The sequence below is a fragment of the Silurus meridionalis genome, chromosome 22 (genome assembly GCF_014805685.1).
Source record: "Silurus meridionalis isolate SWU-2019-XX chromosome 22, ASM1480568v1, whole genome shotgun sequence".
NCBI classification, from domain to species: domain Eukaryota; kingdom Metazoa; phylum Chordata; class Actinopteri; order Siluriformes; family Siluridae; genus Silurus; species Silurus meridionalis.
This window is the reverse complement of record NC_060905.1, coordinates 8321300-8340610: the sequence shown is the minus strand read 5'-3', so window position 1 is coordinate 8340610 and position 19311 is coordinate 8321300. Positions and strand designations below refer to the sequence as shown.

General features: G+C 38.1%; 1 protein-coding gene across 3 annotated transcripts in view; it reads right to left on the bottom strand.

Moving 5' to 3' along the window:
• Positions 1-19311, bottom strand: part of sdk1a (sidekick cell adhesion molecule 1a) — a 235178-nt gene that overhangs the window by 119072 nt on the left and 96795 nt on the right. For 2 of the 3 annotated variants that reach the window (XM_046834551.1, XM_046834552.1), the window contains exons 2-4: positions 16916-17075; positions 14407-14513; positions 11691-11838 (exon numbers count right to left, since the gene is read on the bottom strand). The exons of the other annotated variant lie outside the window; for it this stretch is intronic. In XM_046834551.1, coding sequence (XP_046690507.1) covers positions 11691-11838; positions 14407-14513; positions 16916-17075 — 415 coding nt within the window. The remainder of the gene's footprint in view (positions 1-11690; positions 11839-14406; positions 14514-16915; positions 17076-19311) is intronic. 3 annotated transcript variants of the gene reach the window in all.

Sequence of the window (19311 nt, the reverse complement as noted above, 5' to 3'; positions counted from 1 at the left end):
GAGGGTAGAATTGGTGTATAGTGTCTGTGGGAGTGGGTGAAATTGGTGTGTAGTGGGTAGGATGGTGTATAGTGCTTGTGGGAGAAGGTAGAATTGGTGTTTAGTGTCTGTGGAAGTGGGTGGAATTGGTGTATTCTGTTTGTGGGAGCGGGTGGGATTGGTGTATAGTGTTTGTGGGAGTGGGTGGGATCGTAGTATAGTGTCTGTAAGAGTAGGTGGGATTTGTGTATAATGATTGTTGGAGTGGGTGGGAATGGTGTATAGTGGGTGGGATTGGTGTATAGTGTTTGTGGGAGTGGGTGGGATCTTAGTATAGTGTCTGTAAAAGTAGGTGGGATTTGTGTATAATGATTGTTGGAGTGGGTGGGAATGGTGTATAGTGGGTGGGATTGGTGTATAGTGTTTGTGGGAGTGGGTGGGATGGGTGTATAATGTTTGTGGGAGTGGGTGGGATCGTGGTATAGTGTCTGTGGGAGTGGGTGGGATGTTTGTATAATGATTTTTGTGTGTTTGTGGGAGTGGGTGGGATTGATAAATAGGCTGTCAGTGGGATTGTTCAGAATTGGTCTTCTGTAACACTGGAATGTTTTATCAGGTGTATGACCAAATAATAGTGTCCTCTTTTTCTCGCCTAAGCAAATTAAGCGTGTAACAGGTCACAAGTTGCTCTGATGAGCTTTTTAGTAAGATATAAAAGCCAACACTTTATAATGGTTTGACATTTTCCTACTTTGCTTCACGGCTAAATGAATCTGCCTCACCACCACAGCGGTCGGCTGTGTAGAGCTTGCGTCCACCATGTCTAGCCTTTACACATACTCCCTACAGATTTAAGTGTTACACACACACACACACACACATAAATTCCCAACAGATCTGAGGGTTCCAGTTTCTCCCACAATGAATCTTAGGCTTGCACTTTTCTAGAGCAGATTGCTGTCTGTCTGCCCACACACTGCTGTCAGCCACCATCGATGGGACAGGTGTGCACATTTCCACATGTGGAATGGAGAACAAACAATGTATGTGCCATGTTTATCATTTGTCTAAAAGACGCTTCCACTAAAAAAAGGCAGGATATCATATAAACATACTACTGATCAAGGCTTTCCTTTTGACCTTTTTTTTTACTATACATAAAGGAGATTTGCTCACGAATGCCAACTCCTGGTTCAATCCTAATTTATTATTTCCTTAACTCCTAACAGGGCAGGAACTTTAAAACCTAACATGCATTCTTGGCAAGTTGATTCTGCATCGCTCATAAATATTTCTAGGTCTTAGGCTTATCTCATATTATATAAATCGTTTTATGAATTAATAGATTATCAAAGCAAAATCAAGGCATCACAGACACACATACACTATATTGACAAAAATATGTGTACAAATTTATAGATTCATATGTGGTTTTAAACATCCCATTACATCCTTTAATTGATGGTATAATAACTTCCACTTTTCTGAAAAAATGTTCCACTACATTTTAAAGTGTGGTTGTGGAGATTTGTCGTCATTCTGCCACAGGGGTTGTGGTAAAGCCAGGTACTGTAACACTGTATTTCACAGTGTTCAACTCCAACCCATGTAAACCATATCTTTATTCAGCTGGCTTCCTACAAAGAAAGCTGAAACAGGTTTGGGTCTCCAAGTTCTTCTGAAGAGAATTTTTTTTAGATATTCTATACACTTGTTTGCCTCCAACTTTGTGGTAAAGGTTGGTGTCCCAATACTCCATATAGTGTATGAGTCTGTTTAAATAGGTTTTTTGTGACATACTGTTAAATTAATCAGAATTAATCCAAATGTATATGTTCTGGTCGAAATCTGGTCTTGGGGAAATATGTACATGAGGAAATAATGGCTACAATTAAATCTTATCTTTTTGAGAATATTATTTGCCTCAAACAGCAGCAAGGTCTTTTTTTGCTAGAAAAATAAGTAACAATATGTTATTATGGTTTATGGAAATTAATTCATTTCATATTTTTATACAAATATTGGAATATTTTAAGACTGATATTTGTTTTGCCACAACCTATTTCTAGAAAAAAAATATGCATGAATCTAAGGTAAATATGAATATAGAGCTTCAAAATACAAATAATCTATTTCACAAGCTTTTCTCTTCTTCATTTGTTTAAATAATAACAATGGGATCAGAATCTGCAGAAGTTCATTTTGCATGATTAATATATTCTTAATATTTTTCTTCTTGCTGCACATGGAATTTCTAGCTGCTATAGTGTCCTCCTTCATAGTCTTTCAAAAGCACATTGTAACTACACAAATTTTCAAAAGTTTGTGGACACCTGATCATCAAACTATATTTAGAATATATTTAGTCTCTCTTTGCCATCATAATATGCTACGATCTTTGGGGAAGACGTTCCACTAGATGTTGGAGTGTGGCTGTGATCATTTAATTACAAGAGCATTAGTAAGATCATTGATTTTGGGTTAGGAGGCCTAAAGTGCAGTAAGTGCCCCGGTTAATCCCAAATGTCAGGTGCAGGGACCTCAGTATGTGCAATAGTTTCAGAGTAGTACAAGAAATTTAATGCAACAGCATAAAAAATGTTTTTCTACAGCCTCATGCTTCAAATAGTTTGGGGAAAAAATCACAAATGGGCATGAGGTTCAGGTGTCCACAAACTTTAAGGCATGTAGTATGCATAGTAATTGTGGATGTAAAGTCTGGCCATTCAATTCAATGCCCTTAAATAAATCAAAACCAGCAAACAAAAAACCTACAGTAAGTGTGTATTTTTTAATATAAATTGTTTAAAAACCAAACTCTTTAACATCAGATTTGCATTTGAACAACTAATGAACACACTATACCCAGCAACATCTAACCCAACACGGCACATGCAATTTTCCACACAAATCCGCTTCACTTGTTTCCCGCCAGGTGTCCAACTTGACATTTGAACTGTGCGGTAATTGTGAGAGAAACAGAGCAAGAGATCATAACGGGCTACTCATCTGTGTTCTAATGATTTGTTTTCCCTCCTCATACCACCTGCTTTCAACTTCTGTTGGCTTTTTTTTGGTTCTCAATACATTTTAATAAGGGATAATAATAAGCTTAAGCTTACTTTTAGAAAATCCATTTCTAAATAAAATCTAAGTATTGCTGTTCTAGAAATAACTTGAAAAAAACAAAAAACTTAGCACGAGCAGCTCAATCATTGAAACCTTTCGACTGATTATTTTGATTTGTAGCGTATTCCATGCATTCTGATAAGCTCAGCACCCCATTATAGCTAGAGCCCAACAGCTGGTTTGAATTGGATGGATTTTAATATATAGTTATGATTTTTTTTTAACACTTTTGGATCAAGTCATCAATTTCATATTGATCATGTGTACACTTCAATTAGCAAGTTAGCAAATGTTTGACTGTAAGTATCGTTGCATTGCGTGAAATAAATGTAAGAAATGTCAAAAACATGAAAAGGATGAATAGAACAGGAAAACCCTTTCATGGCTGATTGTCACTCCATGACAACCTGTCACCCCAGTTACTGAAGTGCTTTGCAACTTTCAGCAGATGCTGCATGCCACGAGAGCTTTTAATCAAAAGCAAACCTTACAAACAGCCTCTGTGGATGATGGTAGCTCTCAGCCTCAAAGGATATATGGGTGCTCTTGTGCTAACTGCAATGCTGACTGGAATCGCTAGGCTCCTTTTTGCTCCTGCAGTGACAACAGACTTATTTATTTAAAAGCAGGAGGGAGGAGGAGTGGACGAAGACGGATGAGAGCCAAGGCCTTGGGGGAGAAAGCAGGCTCGCCCTTTGGATGCCTCGGCTGACTGATGAGGGTCCTCAATAATTAACTTCATAAAGCAAGCCCTCGCAGCGAGCAGGTGCATTACGACTGGGCCACACAAATCGCTGCTATTGAATTAAATCAGCCGACGTCATTTGTCATTCGAACTTCCTTCCAGCAAAACAGCATTGATTCCGAAAACAAGGTGTCGGCTCAGCGCGGAAATCAACAGGCCGTCGCTATGGGGTGTCCCAAAAGTCTCCAAACACAAGAGAAATTAGCACCTTATTTATAAAACATCCTCTTCATAATTGCCATTTCTTCGTCGCCATACACAGAGTCATTTCTCCCAACTTTGGCTCCATTTTTTTTAACAGTGTTGTGTGTGATGTGTATTCGTCATTAAACAGCTGGAGTGGATCTCGTGTGGTCCACACACAAACACACCTTGGGGCTAATCTAGCATAGTTAATCCAAGCGTGTACTGTAGGCAGAAGGTGGGAGGAAACCAGAGCATTTAGAAGAAACACATTCGAACCCAATGAGAGCTTCTGAAGCTCCATACAAGTTCAGAAGTAAGAACCTGAAAGCTGTCAAATCAAGTCAAGTCAAGTTTATTTGTATAGCGCTTTTCACAACAGACATTGTCTCAAAGCAGCTTTACACAAATCAACAGTGATGGTGAATGGTGTGAATTTGTCCCTGATGAGCAAGCCGTGGCGACTGTGGCAAGGAAAAACTCCCTTAGATGTTATGAGGAAGAAACCTTGAGAGGAACCAGACTCAAAAAGGGAACCCATCCTCATCTGGGTGACATCAAGAGTTTGATCATAAATCTTTCAACAATAAAGAACACTGGACAGTGAGAACTAACATGATTACTGGAGTATAAGATTATAAGTGATGTTCTTTCTGCAGTCTTATACAGTCTATATGGTTAGTAGCTCCGAGTTTTATGAGCTCAGCATTTGTGATCACCACAGATCCAGCATCAGCTTCTCCATGCCAGAGCCTTTAAACACTCCAGGAGGTCCAATGTCAAAACTCCACACATGTAGCGGGATCCAAATGGCACTGGTACGTCTCTAGATGGTTCGGGATGTTTGTGAGTCAGAGTTATTTTCATTTCCACCTGCCTGCAGTATCTTCTTACGAATGCTAGTTGGTTCAATTTAGACAGAATTTAGTCCTTTAACCTACAGTGACCCTGAGCAGATAAAGTCGTTAGTAAATATGAATAAATGAAAGTAAATGTGTAGCGCAGCACCGTACAAGTGCCCAATACGCTCTCATGTTAATGAATGAAGCCTTTCTTTGTCCTATGAGCTCCAGCCTACAAGAAATTAAAATCCACCCACTCATGCAAATGTTTCATTGAGTCCAGTCTGATCTCAGTCTCGAAACACTACTGAACTTTGTAAATAAATGGAAACGCTTCATCAACATCTGCTCATACGACTTTATAAGGCTTGAAAGGTTTTATGTTTGACTTCATATTTGCTTTTTAAAGATTCATATTTCTTCATATTGTATTGTTTTTGTTTACCACACAATGTGTAGCTGCAAGGGTTTAATTGGAGATGGCACTGATCCGATACCCAGCATCATTCTCAGACAGAGACACGCAAGATGTGATGAACTGGATATTGGATCCTGTAACAAACAGAAACTGGAACTGAAAATGTTTACATACTATGAATAAACCGAGCTCATTTTACCTTCACTAGGAATAATTACTTAATTTATTTAAACTTGTATTATTAATATATTATTATATCATATTTATACATGTGGATAAGAGTGGAAATTGAGCATCTCCCATGGCCTGCACATTCACTAAATCAGAATATTGTTGTGCATCTCTGGGGTGTTTTCGAGAAGCAATTCAGGAAAAGGTTTCCTTCACCAGCAACAAGTAGTGACCTGGCAAATGTTCGGCAAGAAAAATGGGTTAAAATCCCTCTGGCAACTGTGCAGGACTTGTATCTGTCATTCCCAAGATGAATGAATGCAGTATTGCCCTCAAAAGGAGGCATCACACCACACTAATCAATTATTGTGGTCTAAAACTAGGTGTTTCTGTTTCATTGTCTAATCCTTGTATATATAAAGCTTTAAGTATCAGCTGATTATTTCATAATGGTAGTGGTTTTGAAAAATAAAACCCAGTATTAATAGATTATTCTGTAAGCAGAGGGAGCGTTCTGCTTTTAATACTTTCTTTTTCTTCCAAGTCATTTTCAAAAGATGTCTACTGGCCCATTTATCTCAAAGCATTGAACCAATTGAAGAAGGAGCCAGAGAAAAATGAACAGTACCGATACAGAGTAGTGCGATGTCTAACGTTTCGGAACAGTAATAGTAATAAGAGAGCAAGTCTAAATGCAAATCAGCAAACAAGGTGCAACTTCAATTCAATTCAATTGAATGCAGCCAATATTCTGCTCAGGTTAATGAGAGAAGATTTACTTATGATGAGTTGTGTTTGCTAAATGTGTATGCTCCCCTGTCCTTCTCTGTCCACTGTGAAAACGTGTGTGTGTGTGTGTGTGTATGTGCGGGTGTGTGTACGCGATATATGTGTGTATGCGGTATGTGTGTGCTGCCTGATCTGCAGTACTGTAGGGAATACTGACATGCTGTAGTTCTTTAATAGAGATGGCTCTATTCCGATGGCACTTTATTTACTGTCTCTGTGTACACACATGCACACACAACCATTCTATAGAGTTTGTTCGTGGCTATAGTGTCCGATAAGCCTCACACAAAGGTTTTGTAAATTCACCTGGGGTAAGAAGCAAGGCTCTAAGGCGCATGACTGCGACACTATCATTGTCAATCATGTTTTCAGTCCCACGCGCGAACATCACAGCATTAGCGGGTGCTTTTAACAGAAAAGTAATCCTTTTGCTTTGAGGGACTTCACTTAACATGTTTGACTGATGTAGCATCTCTGTGCTTTCTGGTGGTTCTTGAAAGGCACTGCTAAAACCCACTGTAGTAGAAGCCATTTCATGTACTGAATGCACTGGCTGGGAAAACAGTCCATAATGGGTAGAGACATCAAAGACTTCCAATAATAAATGATGAGGAAAAAAAAAATCAGCAAGATGGAGGATAAAGCAAGGACAAAGCAACGAAAGGTAGCACCAGCATCTCTTACTCCACCAGCTACTTTGATCTTCAATGAGAGCAAAGAGCACTTTGCTCCAGTCGGGTAATTATCACTATCATGAAAATTTCATGCACACTAAAGGGGGAGACCAAGGTGGAACTACGTTGATGACTTTCAAAGCCCCTTGCAGTTTACCAGCTCCCTATACATTGGTATTCGCAATCGAATATTTCTGGACTTTTAATGATTTTTTTCAGCGTGTACGTGCATATGACTGAGGGAAGTAAAAACAGAGCTGAAGGAGGCGCTGCGCTCGGCGAGTTTGGGCTTTGAAAAAGAGCAGCGTCTTTTAGACTGCAGCACAATGATTGCTCAGCATGGAAGGCTGATAGGAATCAGCCAGCGCTGTGAAGACAGCTCCTTGCTGACGATCCGCACCACCACTTATTTCACGCTACATTAAAAGACCAAAGGGCCACTTTCATTTCCGACGCCCAGGCAAAACTGACAAGTAAAAAAAAAAAAAAAAGAAGAGGGGGAAAAAAAAACCATACTATCACCAGAAAGCATTTTCCGGTAGTGACTTTAAATTGTTTTGGTCAGTATCCACATACACACTGTGTACTGTCATTAGTAGCTCTTCAAGCACTTATTAGGTCTAACAGCACAATGCGATTTATACATTAAAAGAGAAATTCAGACAATTTGGTAGGTTTAAGAGGAACATCTATATTCAGAACGCAAAGATCTGCAACGCCAAGTCAGCAGACACTTTAACATTTGAACACCTGATCAAATTCATTCTGTGATGCCCCAAGACTGTCGCTTTTTTCAATATTTTTACAATAACCAAGTCCTCGTTACTTATCCATTTTTACTGGATAACTATAAACAGCATTGCGCTTCTTTTATCTGAAGTGTGGTGTAATCTTGAAAAACAGCAACTCCCACTTCAGTTCTTCTGTAATTCAAATAATAATGGTTTACATTAATGGGCACTTTGCAGAAACTTTTATCACAGATACTCTAATTAATTGAAATCTAATAATGCATTTAATTTAATAATGGTCCATAAATTAGGAAAAACTAAATGTGAATAATGATGCCTTCCTTTTTTTTTTTTTTTTACTTGACACTGACAGAAAAAACGGCTTTGATTGCAAAATGAAAAAGTTACAATTATTCATTCATTTTATCTATTCCTTTAATCACATAATCAAAAAAAACCAAATATGATCAGTTTAAAGTGCACAATATTTCCAATCGAACGACCCTAACCTGGAAGTAAAATTGAATTTGAGTGATGCACTTTTCTAGGAAGAAATGTCCACTTGAGTCATTGTGCAAATGATAAATAATACGATACAAATAAGAGCAACATGTACAAAGCTCACAGACACCTTAGAGGAACATGGAGTGATGTGGAGTGGGGCAGGAGTGGGGCAGTGCTGATCTGCAATGAATGTCTAAAGATTTTGTACACGGCAAAGGAGAAAGGGGACATGTGTCAGACTCCCATTTACTGTCACTCTCTTGTTGCTTTTGAAAAGCACGTAGTGATCTATGAACGTCTCTGAGCGAATCCACTGATGGAATTTGCGTTGATGGTTGATCAGTTATTTTATATCTGGGTTTGTCCAGGAGTACCGTGAATCCAAATAACTCAAAGTTAAAAAAATTAGATGGCAAGACATTTATATGAAGAACATTTGAAATATTTTACATTTTGAGAAAAAAGTTTTTTTTAACATAATTTCATCATTTGAAAAAAAATAAATAAATGAATGCAACATGCATGGACCAACTTCCCAAGCAGATATAAATGCTTTAAAAATTCTATTAGAATGTGTTGTTTTTTAATAAGCATCAGAAGTAAAAGCATACTTTCTGAGCGGTAACAGGAACTCCAGGACATTTCCCATCACCCTGTTGGAGATTATTGTTACTCACATCTTCTGTTTTGTGAATGCGGCAGGAAAACTCTGAACTATAACAAGAAATCACACCAGCGGAGAAGGTCATCTCTGAACGAGCGTCCTTTCTTGTGACCTGCTCTTCTCCAGACGGTATTTGTCTCCTTTTCAGTGCGCCACTGTTCAATTCCGAGCCGTAAATATCATATGAGACTCATAAAGAAATTTGTGTTACCGCATGTTGCCTCGCATGGATATTGATTCTGTGCTTCAAATCCTCCCACACAGATAAAGTTTGATCCTGCAAGGCCTGGTTAATTTAATCTCTGTGTGATTCAATTGCTTATGAAGTACACCCCTATTTCCAAAGCCCTTTCCAGGGAATTCTGGCCAGCCACGAGTCGAGACGGTTTAAATGGCTAAGCTGATTGCGCTGTTTCTGTTGCTGCCACAGAACAATTAAGAATATGACATCACATCGAGGAACATGCTAATGGGCTTGGCCGGAGATGCGAGATATGACTTGTAATACCCTCATGCCTTTGCTCTGGGCATCGTAACCCTGCTGGCACAAACAAAGGGGTCAGCTAGTCATCACTGACTTGGAGGGTAGCCAAGCTCCCACAGGTAAATCGCCATGTGCACATGGGCACATTAGCATTAGCCTTGCCCTTTTCACAGCTGCATATGTAAGGCTGTCCACCTTGCTGGAGGTAGAAAATCCATTTGCTGGAAAAGGTTTTTTGTTTTTTTTTAATGGTTGCAATATTGTGTCAAAGCACTGACAGGAGAGCTCAATTACAAAGTTGGAGACAAGCCAAGTAGCTGGATGCCTATATATAGAGTTGGGCTGCGTCTTTTTGAAACACTATCACGTGTTTCACATGCCATACTAAAGTGCTCCATACTCTATATCAGGAAAACACCTACTATATAGACATGTCCCAGCACGTCTCATGCACATGATCAATTCAACATTTCAAGCTACAAAATGTACATATCCAATGACCGGGTGTAACATTAAGACATTATAACATTATGACCAGTTAGTGAATAACAATAATAACACATCTCTTCATCATGGCACCTGTATATATTAGGCAGCATTTTGTCCTTAAAGTTGATTTGTTAGAAGCAGGCAAAATGGGCAAGCATAAAGATTTGATCGAGTCAAATCCTTACTAAATTGTGACGGCTAAACGACGGGGTCAGAGCATGTCCAAAACTGCAGCTCTTTGGGCTGTTCCCGGTCTGCAGTGGTCAGGAAAGGAACAGTGGTGAATCGATTAATTGATGGTCTGATCCAACAGACAAACTCCTGTAGCTCAAATTGCTAAAGAGGTTAATTCTATTAATGATCAACAGGTCAGGACTCCTTTGGCAGCAAGAGGTGGACAAACACAATATCAGGCAGGTGGTCATAATGTTTTGCCTGATCGGTGGCCATAATGTTATGCCGAGTTGATGTATATAACGGTAGTTGATAGCTCAGTGGTTAAGGCATTGGACTTTGGATTTGATAGTCACAAGTTCAAATCCCACCACCACCAAGCTGCCGCTGCTGGGCCCTTTAACAAGGCCCTTAACCCTCTCCTGCTCAGTTGTTTGTCGCTCTGAATAAGAGCATTGCCAAATGCCGTAGGGGAGTAGCAGCTCAGTGGCTAAGGTGTTGGGTTACTGATCGGAAGGTCGGGGATTCAAGCCCCGGTATCGCCAAGCTGCCACTCTTGGGCCCTTAAACAAGGCTCTTAACCCTCTGTGCTCCAGGGGCACCGTATCATGGCCGACCGTGCACTCTGACCCCAGCTTCTGAGCAAACTGGGATATGCGAATAACAAATTTCACTGTGCTGTAATGTATATATATAAAGGCTATTCTTCTTCCAAGACACCATTTTACCTCCTTCACTGTACAACAGATTGGGATTCAAAACTCTGACTTTTAATGCTAATATCAGTGTCACTGCAATTATGCTCATTTGCAGTGGACAATTTGACAAATGTATTTCATTATACTGTACTTGAAGACATTTCTACTGTATAATGTATAGTGAAATATTGTAAAGTGAGAGAAGAAGCCTTAAAATCTTTGAAAGATCGATGCGATCTGATCCCTTATTTTTGCAATTGTTGAATAGTTTTCTCCTATTGAATGACACTGCATTTATTTTGGGAACCTGTACAGAAAACCTTTGAAACAAACATATGTAATCCGCTTCAGGATGGCCGTTTCACTGAAGCCTGGTACTGAGCGTAAGAAATTAAACTGCTGGAGTTCATTAACAGCGAGAGTCTAGTCTGAAATTTGCCATTGCGACCTTAATCACTTCTCAGTTATGCCCTCTGATGAAATGGAACAGTGTTTTTAAACAGGGCCATCTTTATCTATGAAGGGTGAGTCATTAGGTATGGCTGGCTAGTGTACAGGGTTGTGATTTGGGACCCTGCCACAACGAGCCAGAATGAGAAAGACACTTGAGCGATAATGGGGAAGAGGATCAAGCGCGCCTGTCTAGGTCTGGGCAGGCTGCTAATTAGAAAAAGGCAATGAAGAACTACCGTAGTTAGATTGAAGAACGGCCGAGAACAGGCATTAATTGCACTTCTTCTTCTCTGACAAGTAGTACTCACACACACACACACACACACACACACATGCACAGACACACAGTCTATGTCTTCCTTATCACTGGCTGACATGTTCTCATTCCAGCCAGAGGTTTGTTTCCCCTGCTGTGTTCTGCCAGATGTTTGCGAACTGATATAAATGACCAGCGAGAACGACTGAAAGCAAATTCCCAGGTACTGCACATGGATTTATAACACATTGCCCTACTTTTCCAGAGGGGCACGCGTGTCTTAAAAGCATACAAAGCAAGCACTTACACTCTGCTGCTGGGAATGATCTTGTAGCCGTCCCTGAACCACGTGACCTGAGGCCGGGGGAAAGAGTTGACATCCGGCGAGTTTAAGATAGCTGCCCGGCCCTGGGTCACTGTCTTGCGCTGGTCAGCCTCCACAAAGTCTCCCATGTCTGTAAAGAGACAGCCATTACCACGGGCCCTGTGTACACCTGGTTTTAACCTGTGATTTGAGGGGTGGTTAGTGTCAAGTATAAAGTTGAACTGTGTGTAAAAAAAGAACATGATGATCATGATAAAGTTAAAGTAGAGATACACTAGGTAACATACTACTCCAGTAAAAGTACTCCATTTAAACTTCCACTTGAGTAAATGTGCAAAAGTATCTGCCTTTAAATGTATCCGAAGCACTAAGATTTATTATGACTATAATGTTACTATTGTCATTTTTGTTACAAAACCTAATCAACTGAGTTTATCAGAAAATACTCTGTTACTCTCAGCACAACAATCTATTAATAGAATGATATTAATGAGTCAAACACTGATTGATATTTGTTAAAATTATCATGAGCCCAAAATCTTTTTTGCAACTACTTAAAAAGAAATGGTGCAAATAAGACGAGTGTTGTAGCAAGTTAAAGTCAGGAGTTTCTTCCGTCATTTATTCCTCTCAGAATGTTCCTGCTTGCTATTTAACTGATGTTGAATTGTATGTTGGTGCTAAACGGATACCACCAAACGCCAATCAAAACAAGCTTAAAACCGAGTGCGCGCTCTACCCTGATTGGTGACCAGTAAAAAGTACTGACTTGGAAATTGAAATACCTCTGTAAAGTACTGATTCCTGGAAAAGCTACTTAAGTACTTAAGAACAACTTGAACAACTTAAAAACTTGTTCTCTCCTTAATGCGTGATGATTTGACGTATTTTGCAAGCATTACATTATTGAAATATAAACAGGCTATTGAACGACGCATTACCTACTATCTTTTACCATTCTCTGTAAAAACTGTTCATCACCAGATGAATATATTCATAACGTTTATGTTTTTTTTATATTTAATTACGTTTTAGACAAAATACGAAGGCTAACAATAAGACAATAACTCACAGTGCTTAAGTGAAAGATGGTGTACAGCAGTCTTGATGTTGGACAAAATAGAAGGGGAATATTTTCTTTGTGGCATCAGACAGAATTGTTACAGGAAATGGTTGTACTGTTGGAGTATAAAATATCAAAGCACCTGATTATGGGCATTGTTCAGAATGCACATAAAAGCTTAAAACTCCTCTCTTCTGGATCTGTTCTAGAAACCCAAATTGATAAATGTGCTATTGATAAATAAAACACATATAATGTGGGCACGAGCTGCAGGAAATGGCATGTACTATGCTATTAGTGTTACACTCCAGGGCAAATAAAATGGGCCAAAACCCAAATGGCAAAATGGCAAGAATTAAAGCAATACTGTAAATCTTTCCCTGTTCTACTAATCCTGGTTCCATTATGAGCTTCCAGGCTTTTTACGGGCTACATCAGGTATGGAAGGTAATCAAATACTGACTCAAGTTTTAATAAAAGCAAACCATCCAGAAGAAATCTTTTACAAAATGTAGTATACCCAGGCATGTGTTCGAATTTTCCGTTTTGTTAAAATATGCGTTAAATAATTGTACCTTTTTAATGCTTTTGCTTTTGTGTACAAGACTATATGTTTTTTTCCTGGTTCCTAACTTTTCCACGATATTGTTTTCTGGTGGCACAAGTTGTCTCACAACTGTATTTGTTTAATTATTTTTAATGTTCTAAACAATTATTTGTTGTTTTGTCCTCTAAAAGCGTTGCCATTTCGAGCTTGGTCTATTTTTTTTTCCTTGGAGTGTACAAACATTTGTAAAAATGTATAATCTGAGAAGTTTAATACAGACACTGCTAATATATATACTTATCTGTTTGAATTTCGATATCAAACTAGGGGTCTTGGGGCTGTTTTTAAAGCTGCATGTTGCTTTTAATAGATTTGACAAATACTCCTGAAACAGGATCACAAATAATCACTGGAAAATAAAAAATGTAAGCCGTATTATAATAAAAGATGAGTTCATAGCACAGGACAAGGCCATGAGTGAGCAGTCCTCCATCTCAGGTGTAAACTGTCAAACAATTTAGGGTTTCCATTCTAAGCAACAAGAACTGAGGAACTGAATCAAACAAAAGCACATATTCATGGCAGGCTGCAGCAAAAAATTGAACCAGAGTCAAGAATGAGGAGGATTAAAAAATAAAAAGCCTCGGAGCATTGTACCTTGAATTACGGAGGAAGGCAATGCATTTTGGTTTAAGAGGTTTAAAACCGTTCATTTACTAAATGCAAATGCAAAGAATAGCAGTAGGGGAGACAGGAAGACTTGCTGAGATAATGCTGCAGAAACGATAGAACTGTCTTTAAAAAAGTATAAAAGAGTGATTTTTTAAAAATCCTAACAGCCTAAAGAAACTGGAAGCACCAAATGTATTGGTGTCAGCTCTTTAAAGTCTGTCAATGTTTTTTTTTTAATAAATACCATCACTAGAACCTAACCCATGTTTTTTTTTCACCCAGTGGTTAATTGTATAGTATTTCAAGGGTAGAATCAAGTATGTGAGCCTGGAAAACAGTAAAATAAAAATGTATACAGTGCAGTATAAGTGAGATCAGGGGAGAGCCACTTTACTGATTGGTTCATTAACACTTACATGCCACTTGTATCTCGGCTCTTCTCTGTAGCAGAGCACCCATTCGGTTTCTCACCACGCACTGGTATACACCCATGTCTGAGCGCTGCAGAGAGGATATAATATACCTGTAACAGACAAACAATAAGAAAAGTCCCAGGAGCAGGTTATTATAACGTTTAGTAAATAATGCATGTGTTACTTGAACGTTAGAACTTTTACAGTATCAGTGGGGTCACTGTGATATTTCTATTATCAGTACATGCCACAGCTGCCACATTTTGTATACTATGGAATCCATTTTTGTTCTTTATTTTAGTCCTGTCCCCAGTGCTGTCATGGGAAATGCTTTGGTACCGAATGTGTTCACTTGGTCTGCGTCTGATTCATATCCTCTGACACTTAAACAAGTGCCACCTAAGCAAGTAAAACATCTTGAATATAGTCCAAGGTAAACAGTGTCTGTAAAGTGTCCATAAACGGGATGTTAGCAAATATATATATATATATATATATATATATATATATATATATATATATATATATATATATATATATATATGTATGTATGTATATAAAACACAGTATCAGTATCATATATATATATATATATATATATATATATATATATATATATATATATATATACACACACAAACACATATATATATATATATATATATATATATATATATATATATATATATATATATATATATATATATATGTGTGTGTGTGTGTGTGTGTGTGTGTGTGTGTGTGTGTGTGTGTGTGTGTATGTATCTATGTATGTATGTATGTATGTATGTAAAGCTTGATCCAAAAGTTCTTAAAACTATGCTGTTCTGAATATGGTCCAGAAAAAATCCCCCATGCCATTTTATTTCCCGCCAACATGCCAATTTGATAATTGACAGCATGTTAACACACTTAAATGAGATTTTGACTTTGAATACATTCTCAAAATGTAGAGACCAAGGTTAAAAGGTTTACTTTTGGGGCTGGAGCCAGGACATTTTTGCCAGCCTCTGCATTAGTCTGAGCAAATCATTAAAATGCCATTAGACTCTCCACAAATTCCACCTGGCTCTTGCGTGTGATGACGAATATCAGCGTGTGCCAAATGGCCACTTCCCCTGATACCAGAGCAAGTTAAAACAATGAATGGATGCATGCATGTATTTTCAAATGCATGTTGCTTCTTTCCTCCCAGATTCCTTCATCATGCCTCTAAAATACCTCTGTGCATTTATTCTTCTCTAAGGGAGTCTAGTGTCCAGGTGGAGTGAACAGCAATCCCAGTGCTAATTAGAAAGTGCCATTCTATTGGTGTTCAAGGAAGATAATATGAAAAGCAAAGGCAATTAGAGCAAATGAAATCTATAGACAATTAAATTACCGCTTTTCCATATGAATGTTTGTCACTGGGATAAAAAAACCAAAACAAGAAAAAAACATGCAATACAAATGAACACCCTCACAGATCAAGTGACCACACTGCACTCTCAGGTAAACCATTTGAATGTGTCATTTAGCTGTAGAGAGCCAGTCATCTTCAGCAGCACAATTTCTTCTAAAGAAAAAGGATAAAAGGAGACCCACTTTCTTTCCTTGTCTAAAAAAGTGGCAAGTGCTACTATGGTTCATCCTCCAACTAAAGCCAGAGATGACATTATTCTAGAAAAATGAATTCTGATTAAAAACAAGTCTTGAATTTGAAGGTTTAAGAGTATGAATAATAAAATATACAATTGTATAAGCTCAAGTCATCCGCCACATAAAGGATTAATTAAATGTTTTAATTTGAATTCCCTCTGCATTCTCTGGCTGAACCATAACACATTTTTACACAGGCCACTAGAATGGTTTTGAAAAAGTTTGAATATGATTATACTTTTTTTTTCTTTTGAATTGCAATTAAAAGGAACAATACAAAATGTACAGTATAATATGAGTAATAAAAAACTATATGATCAAAAGTATGTGGACAGTTGACCGTCACATCCATATGTGTTTCTTCCCAAACATATTGTATAACATGCTTCTGGATGCTGCAACAATTCAATCACCCTTCACTGGAACTCAGCATGACAGTGTCCCTGTGCACAGAGCAAGATTTTTGGTGTCATGGTTTGAAAAGAACTCGAGTGTCCTGCACAGAGCCCTGACCTCAACCCCACTGAACACCTTTGGGATGAACAGGAACACTAACTGCACTTCAGACATCCTCACCCAACATAAGTGACTGATCTCACTAATGATCTTGTAGCTGAATAATTTCCCAAAGCCATGCTCTAAAATCTAATGGAAAGCCTTCAAAGAAGAGTGGAGGTTATGCCATTATTAACAGCAAAGAGGGAATACATTTGAAATATTATGTTCAACAAACACATATGGATTTAATGGTCAGGTGTCCACAAACATTTGGTCATATGCTATAAGAAAATAAACAGCCACAGAAGTGAAAATGTTGATCAAACCAAAAAAAAACCCTTTTATTGAAAGCTATAAAATACAGGCAGACTCTCACTTGTACTCTGGGGAGAATGTAGTGATATCTGTGTTGTTAAGGATCCATTTAAACTCCAAAGGCCAGCTGCCCTCCGCCAGACAGGTCATGACCAGCCGGTTCCCCTCCAGATGGATTTCCGGAGGCCCTGGTTCAGTTTTGAAGTATGGGGCCACATCACCTGAGAAAAGGAAAAAGGAAAAAAAAAGGGTTGTGATTCAAAGAGTCTGTTTAAGTTGTAATGTTAATGATCCCAGATCTGAGCAAAACTATACACATTTTTCATCAAAGAAACTTCGTCTCATGCTTCCTTTAAATCCAGAGGCTCAATCATGAAGAAAGGTCAATAGAAGGATCCAGGACTAAGTCGGGAAAGTAATGCCAGACCCTTCCTGAGCACACTGACGATGACTTTCAAGGTTTTTCTTTGGTATCCTTACAAGCACGGCACAAAGCTTTAATTTTAAAAGGAGACCTTAAAGTGCTTGAACAGCACGGTACAATGTGGAGGATTTTTCAAAAGGGAAAAGCACCCTTGTAGGTGAGCTTTCACTATTTTTGTGTGTCAGATACCATTTTGTATTATTGTATACCATGTTTGTGGCATTAGGAATCAAAAGACCCCATGGATGAACTACACTTACAAAAAGGAAACAGATACATCTGCCCCGTTCCCCTCCTGAATCCTGGTCTATGCGTTTTAAGTCTAATCATATCTCTCAGATACGGTGTTCCAATATGAAGGCAACCCAATAGATAATGTAAACAAGTTCTTTCCTTATTATCCTACCATTTGTGGCCCCATGAGTGAAAATATAAACCTTGAACTATGAAACTTATTAAATACTGAAGACTTGAAAGACAAATGTTTTCATCAAAATTCTATGAAATCCTGAATTCCTATAAGTTTTAGGAATAGAAATCAGTGGTCAGGATATAACAGGCGCCTGATCTGCAAGTGTGTTTACTTTAATTTTGTATAAAACTTTATAAAAGTTCATGATCATAAAAAAATCATGTGTCACCTTTCTAATTCATGATTTCTGAGGTGAGAGGAAACCACAGAACCTTGAGAAACCCCACATGGACAAAAAGCACATAAATACAGCAACCTAAGGTCAGGATTAAAAAGAAGCACTGAAAGATGATCCAAGACAGAAAATTTTATCTGTCATTCTATTTGCAACCTCAAGGATACACTTGGAACATTGGTTAAGATTGTATAAACAATATATTTTTTAATCTTTGCACATTTTTGCAGGCTTTTCCTGATTATGTATCCTGATTTTGGTCGCCTCTCAGTCGTGCTTGTCTTTATTTAGTATTGGTCATATACATGTGCATTTGTACTGGTTTTACATGTAATAGTTTGAATGATTATTTTCATTACTGATCATTAAAAAAAGAAATGGACTGCTTTGTACCTCTAACCTAGCTGCAAGCACTTTTTTTGGGCTGCGGGTATCTTAGTGCAGCAATAAGTATGTCTACTGAATAATAAAGCTTGAATTTGTAAACAATAAAGAATTTCAAAAAGAGTCCTGAAAAAGCCAGAGGTTGTGTTTCTTTTTTTGTTTTGTCTGCTTTCCAGCCTTGTTTTACTCTCGCCCGAAACATTGCTTTTATTTCGGAGCACTTTGGTCTAAGCAGTCAAAATAACTGAAGTAGTTAAGTACATTTATCAAGGATACACTTTAACATTGTGTTTAAGCCCAACAGAAATCAGCAAATTTAAGAGATGTGATGCATCTAAGACAAATTAAAATTACACATGAGAAAATTAAGAATGAGGAATTAGAGATTAGAAATACTGAATAAAAGACAGACGTAGTGAGATGATGTCATTCTTTATAATCGAGTGTTGGCACAGTTTGAAGCATCAACAACAAAACTACAAAATAAATAAATAAATAAAAAATCCGCAAACTAAAATCTGTCATTTTTCCGTAATGCAAAATGCAGCACCGAAAGCGTTTGCCTTCAACGTGCTGTTGTGAGAATCATAATCTCTGTAATTAGGACAAACACATGCTGTTGGACGTGCTGAACTCCACAAAAGATGCAGAAGCAAAATATGTTTATCATAAATAATCTCTGCGAGATTTATGGCCCGCTGTGTATCCACTGAGTCTTTGAGTCTTCCTGACGATTTTTTTGTTGTTGTTGTTGTTCTTTCCCTTTCCTCCTACAATTTGCTTTTTGTTCTCACACTTCGTCCTTGTACTATCTCTTAATCAGAAAATGGAAATGCTTAAAAAATTTTAGGCAGAGAGCTGCTCCCCCTTCTGGCACTCAAAGCTCCTGAATGTAAAATGCAGATGAAGAGCGAGTTAAGAATGTGTGCCCATGGCTTAGCCACAGTTCTTGTCTCTAATGCGTGTTCTCTCTACAGCTCATTGTTCTTCATGCTGATTCAA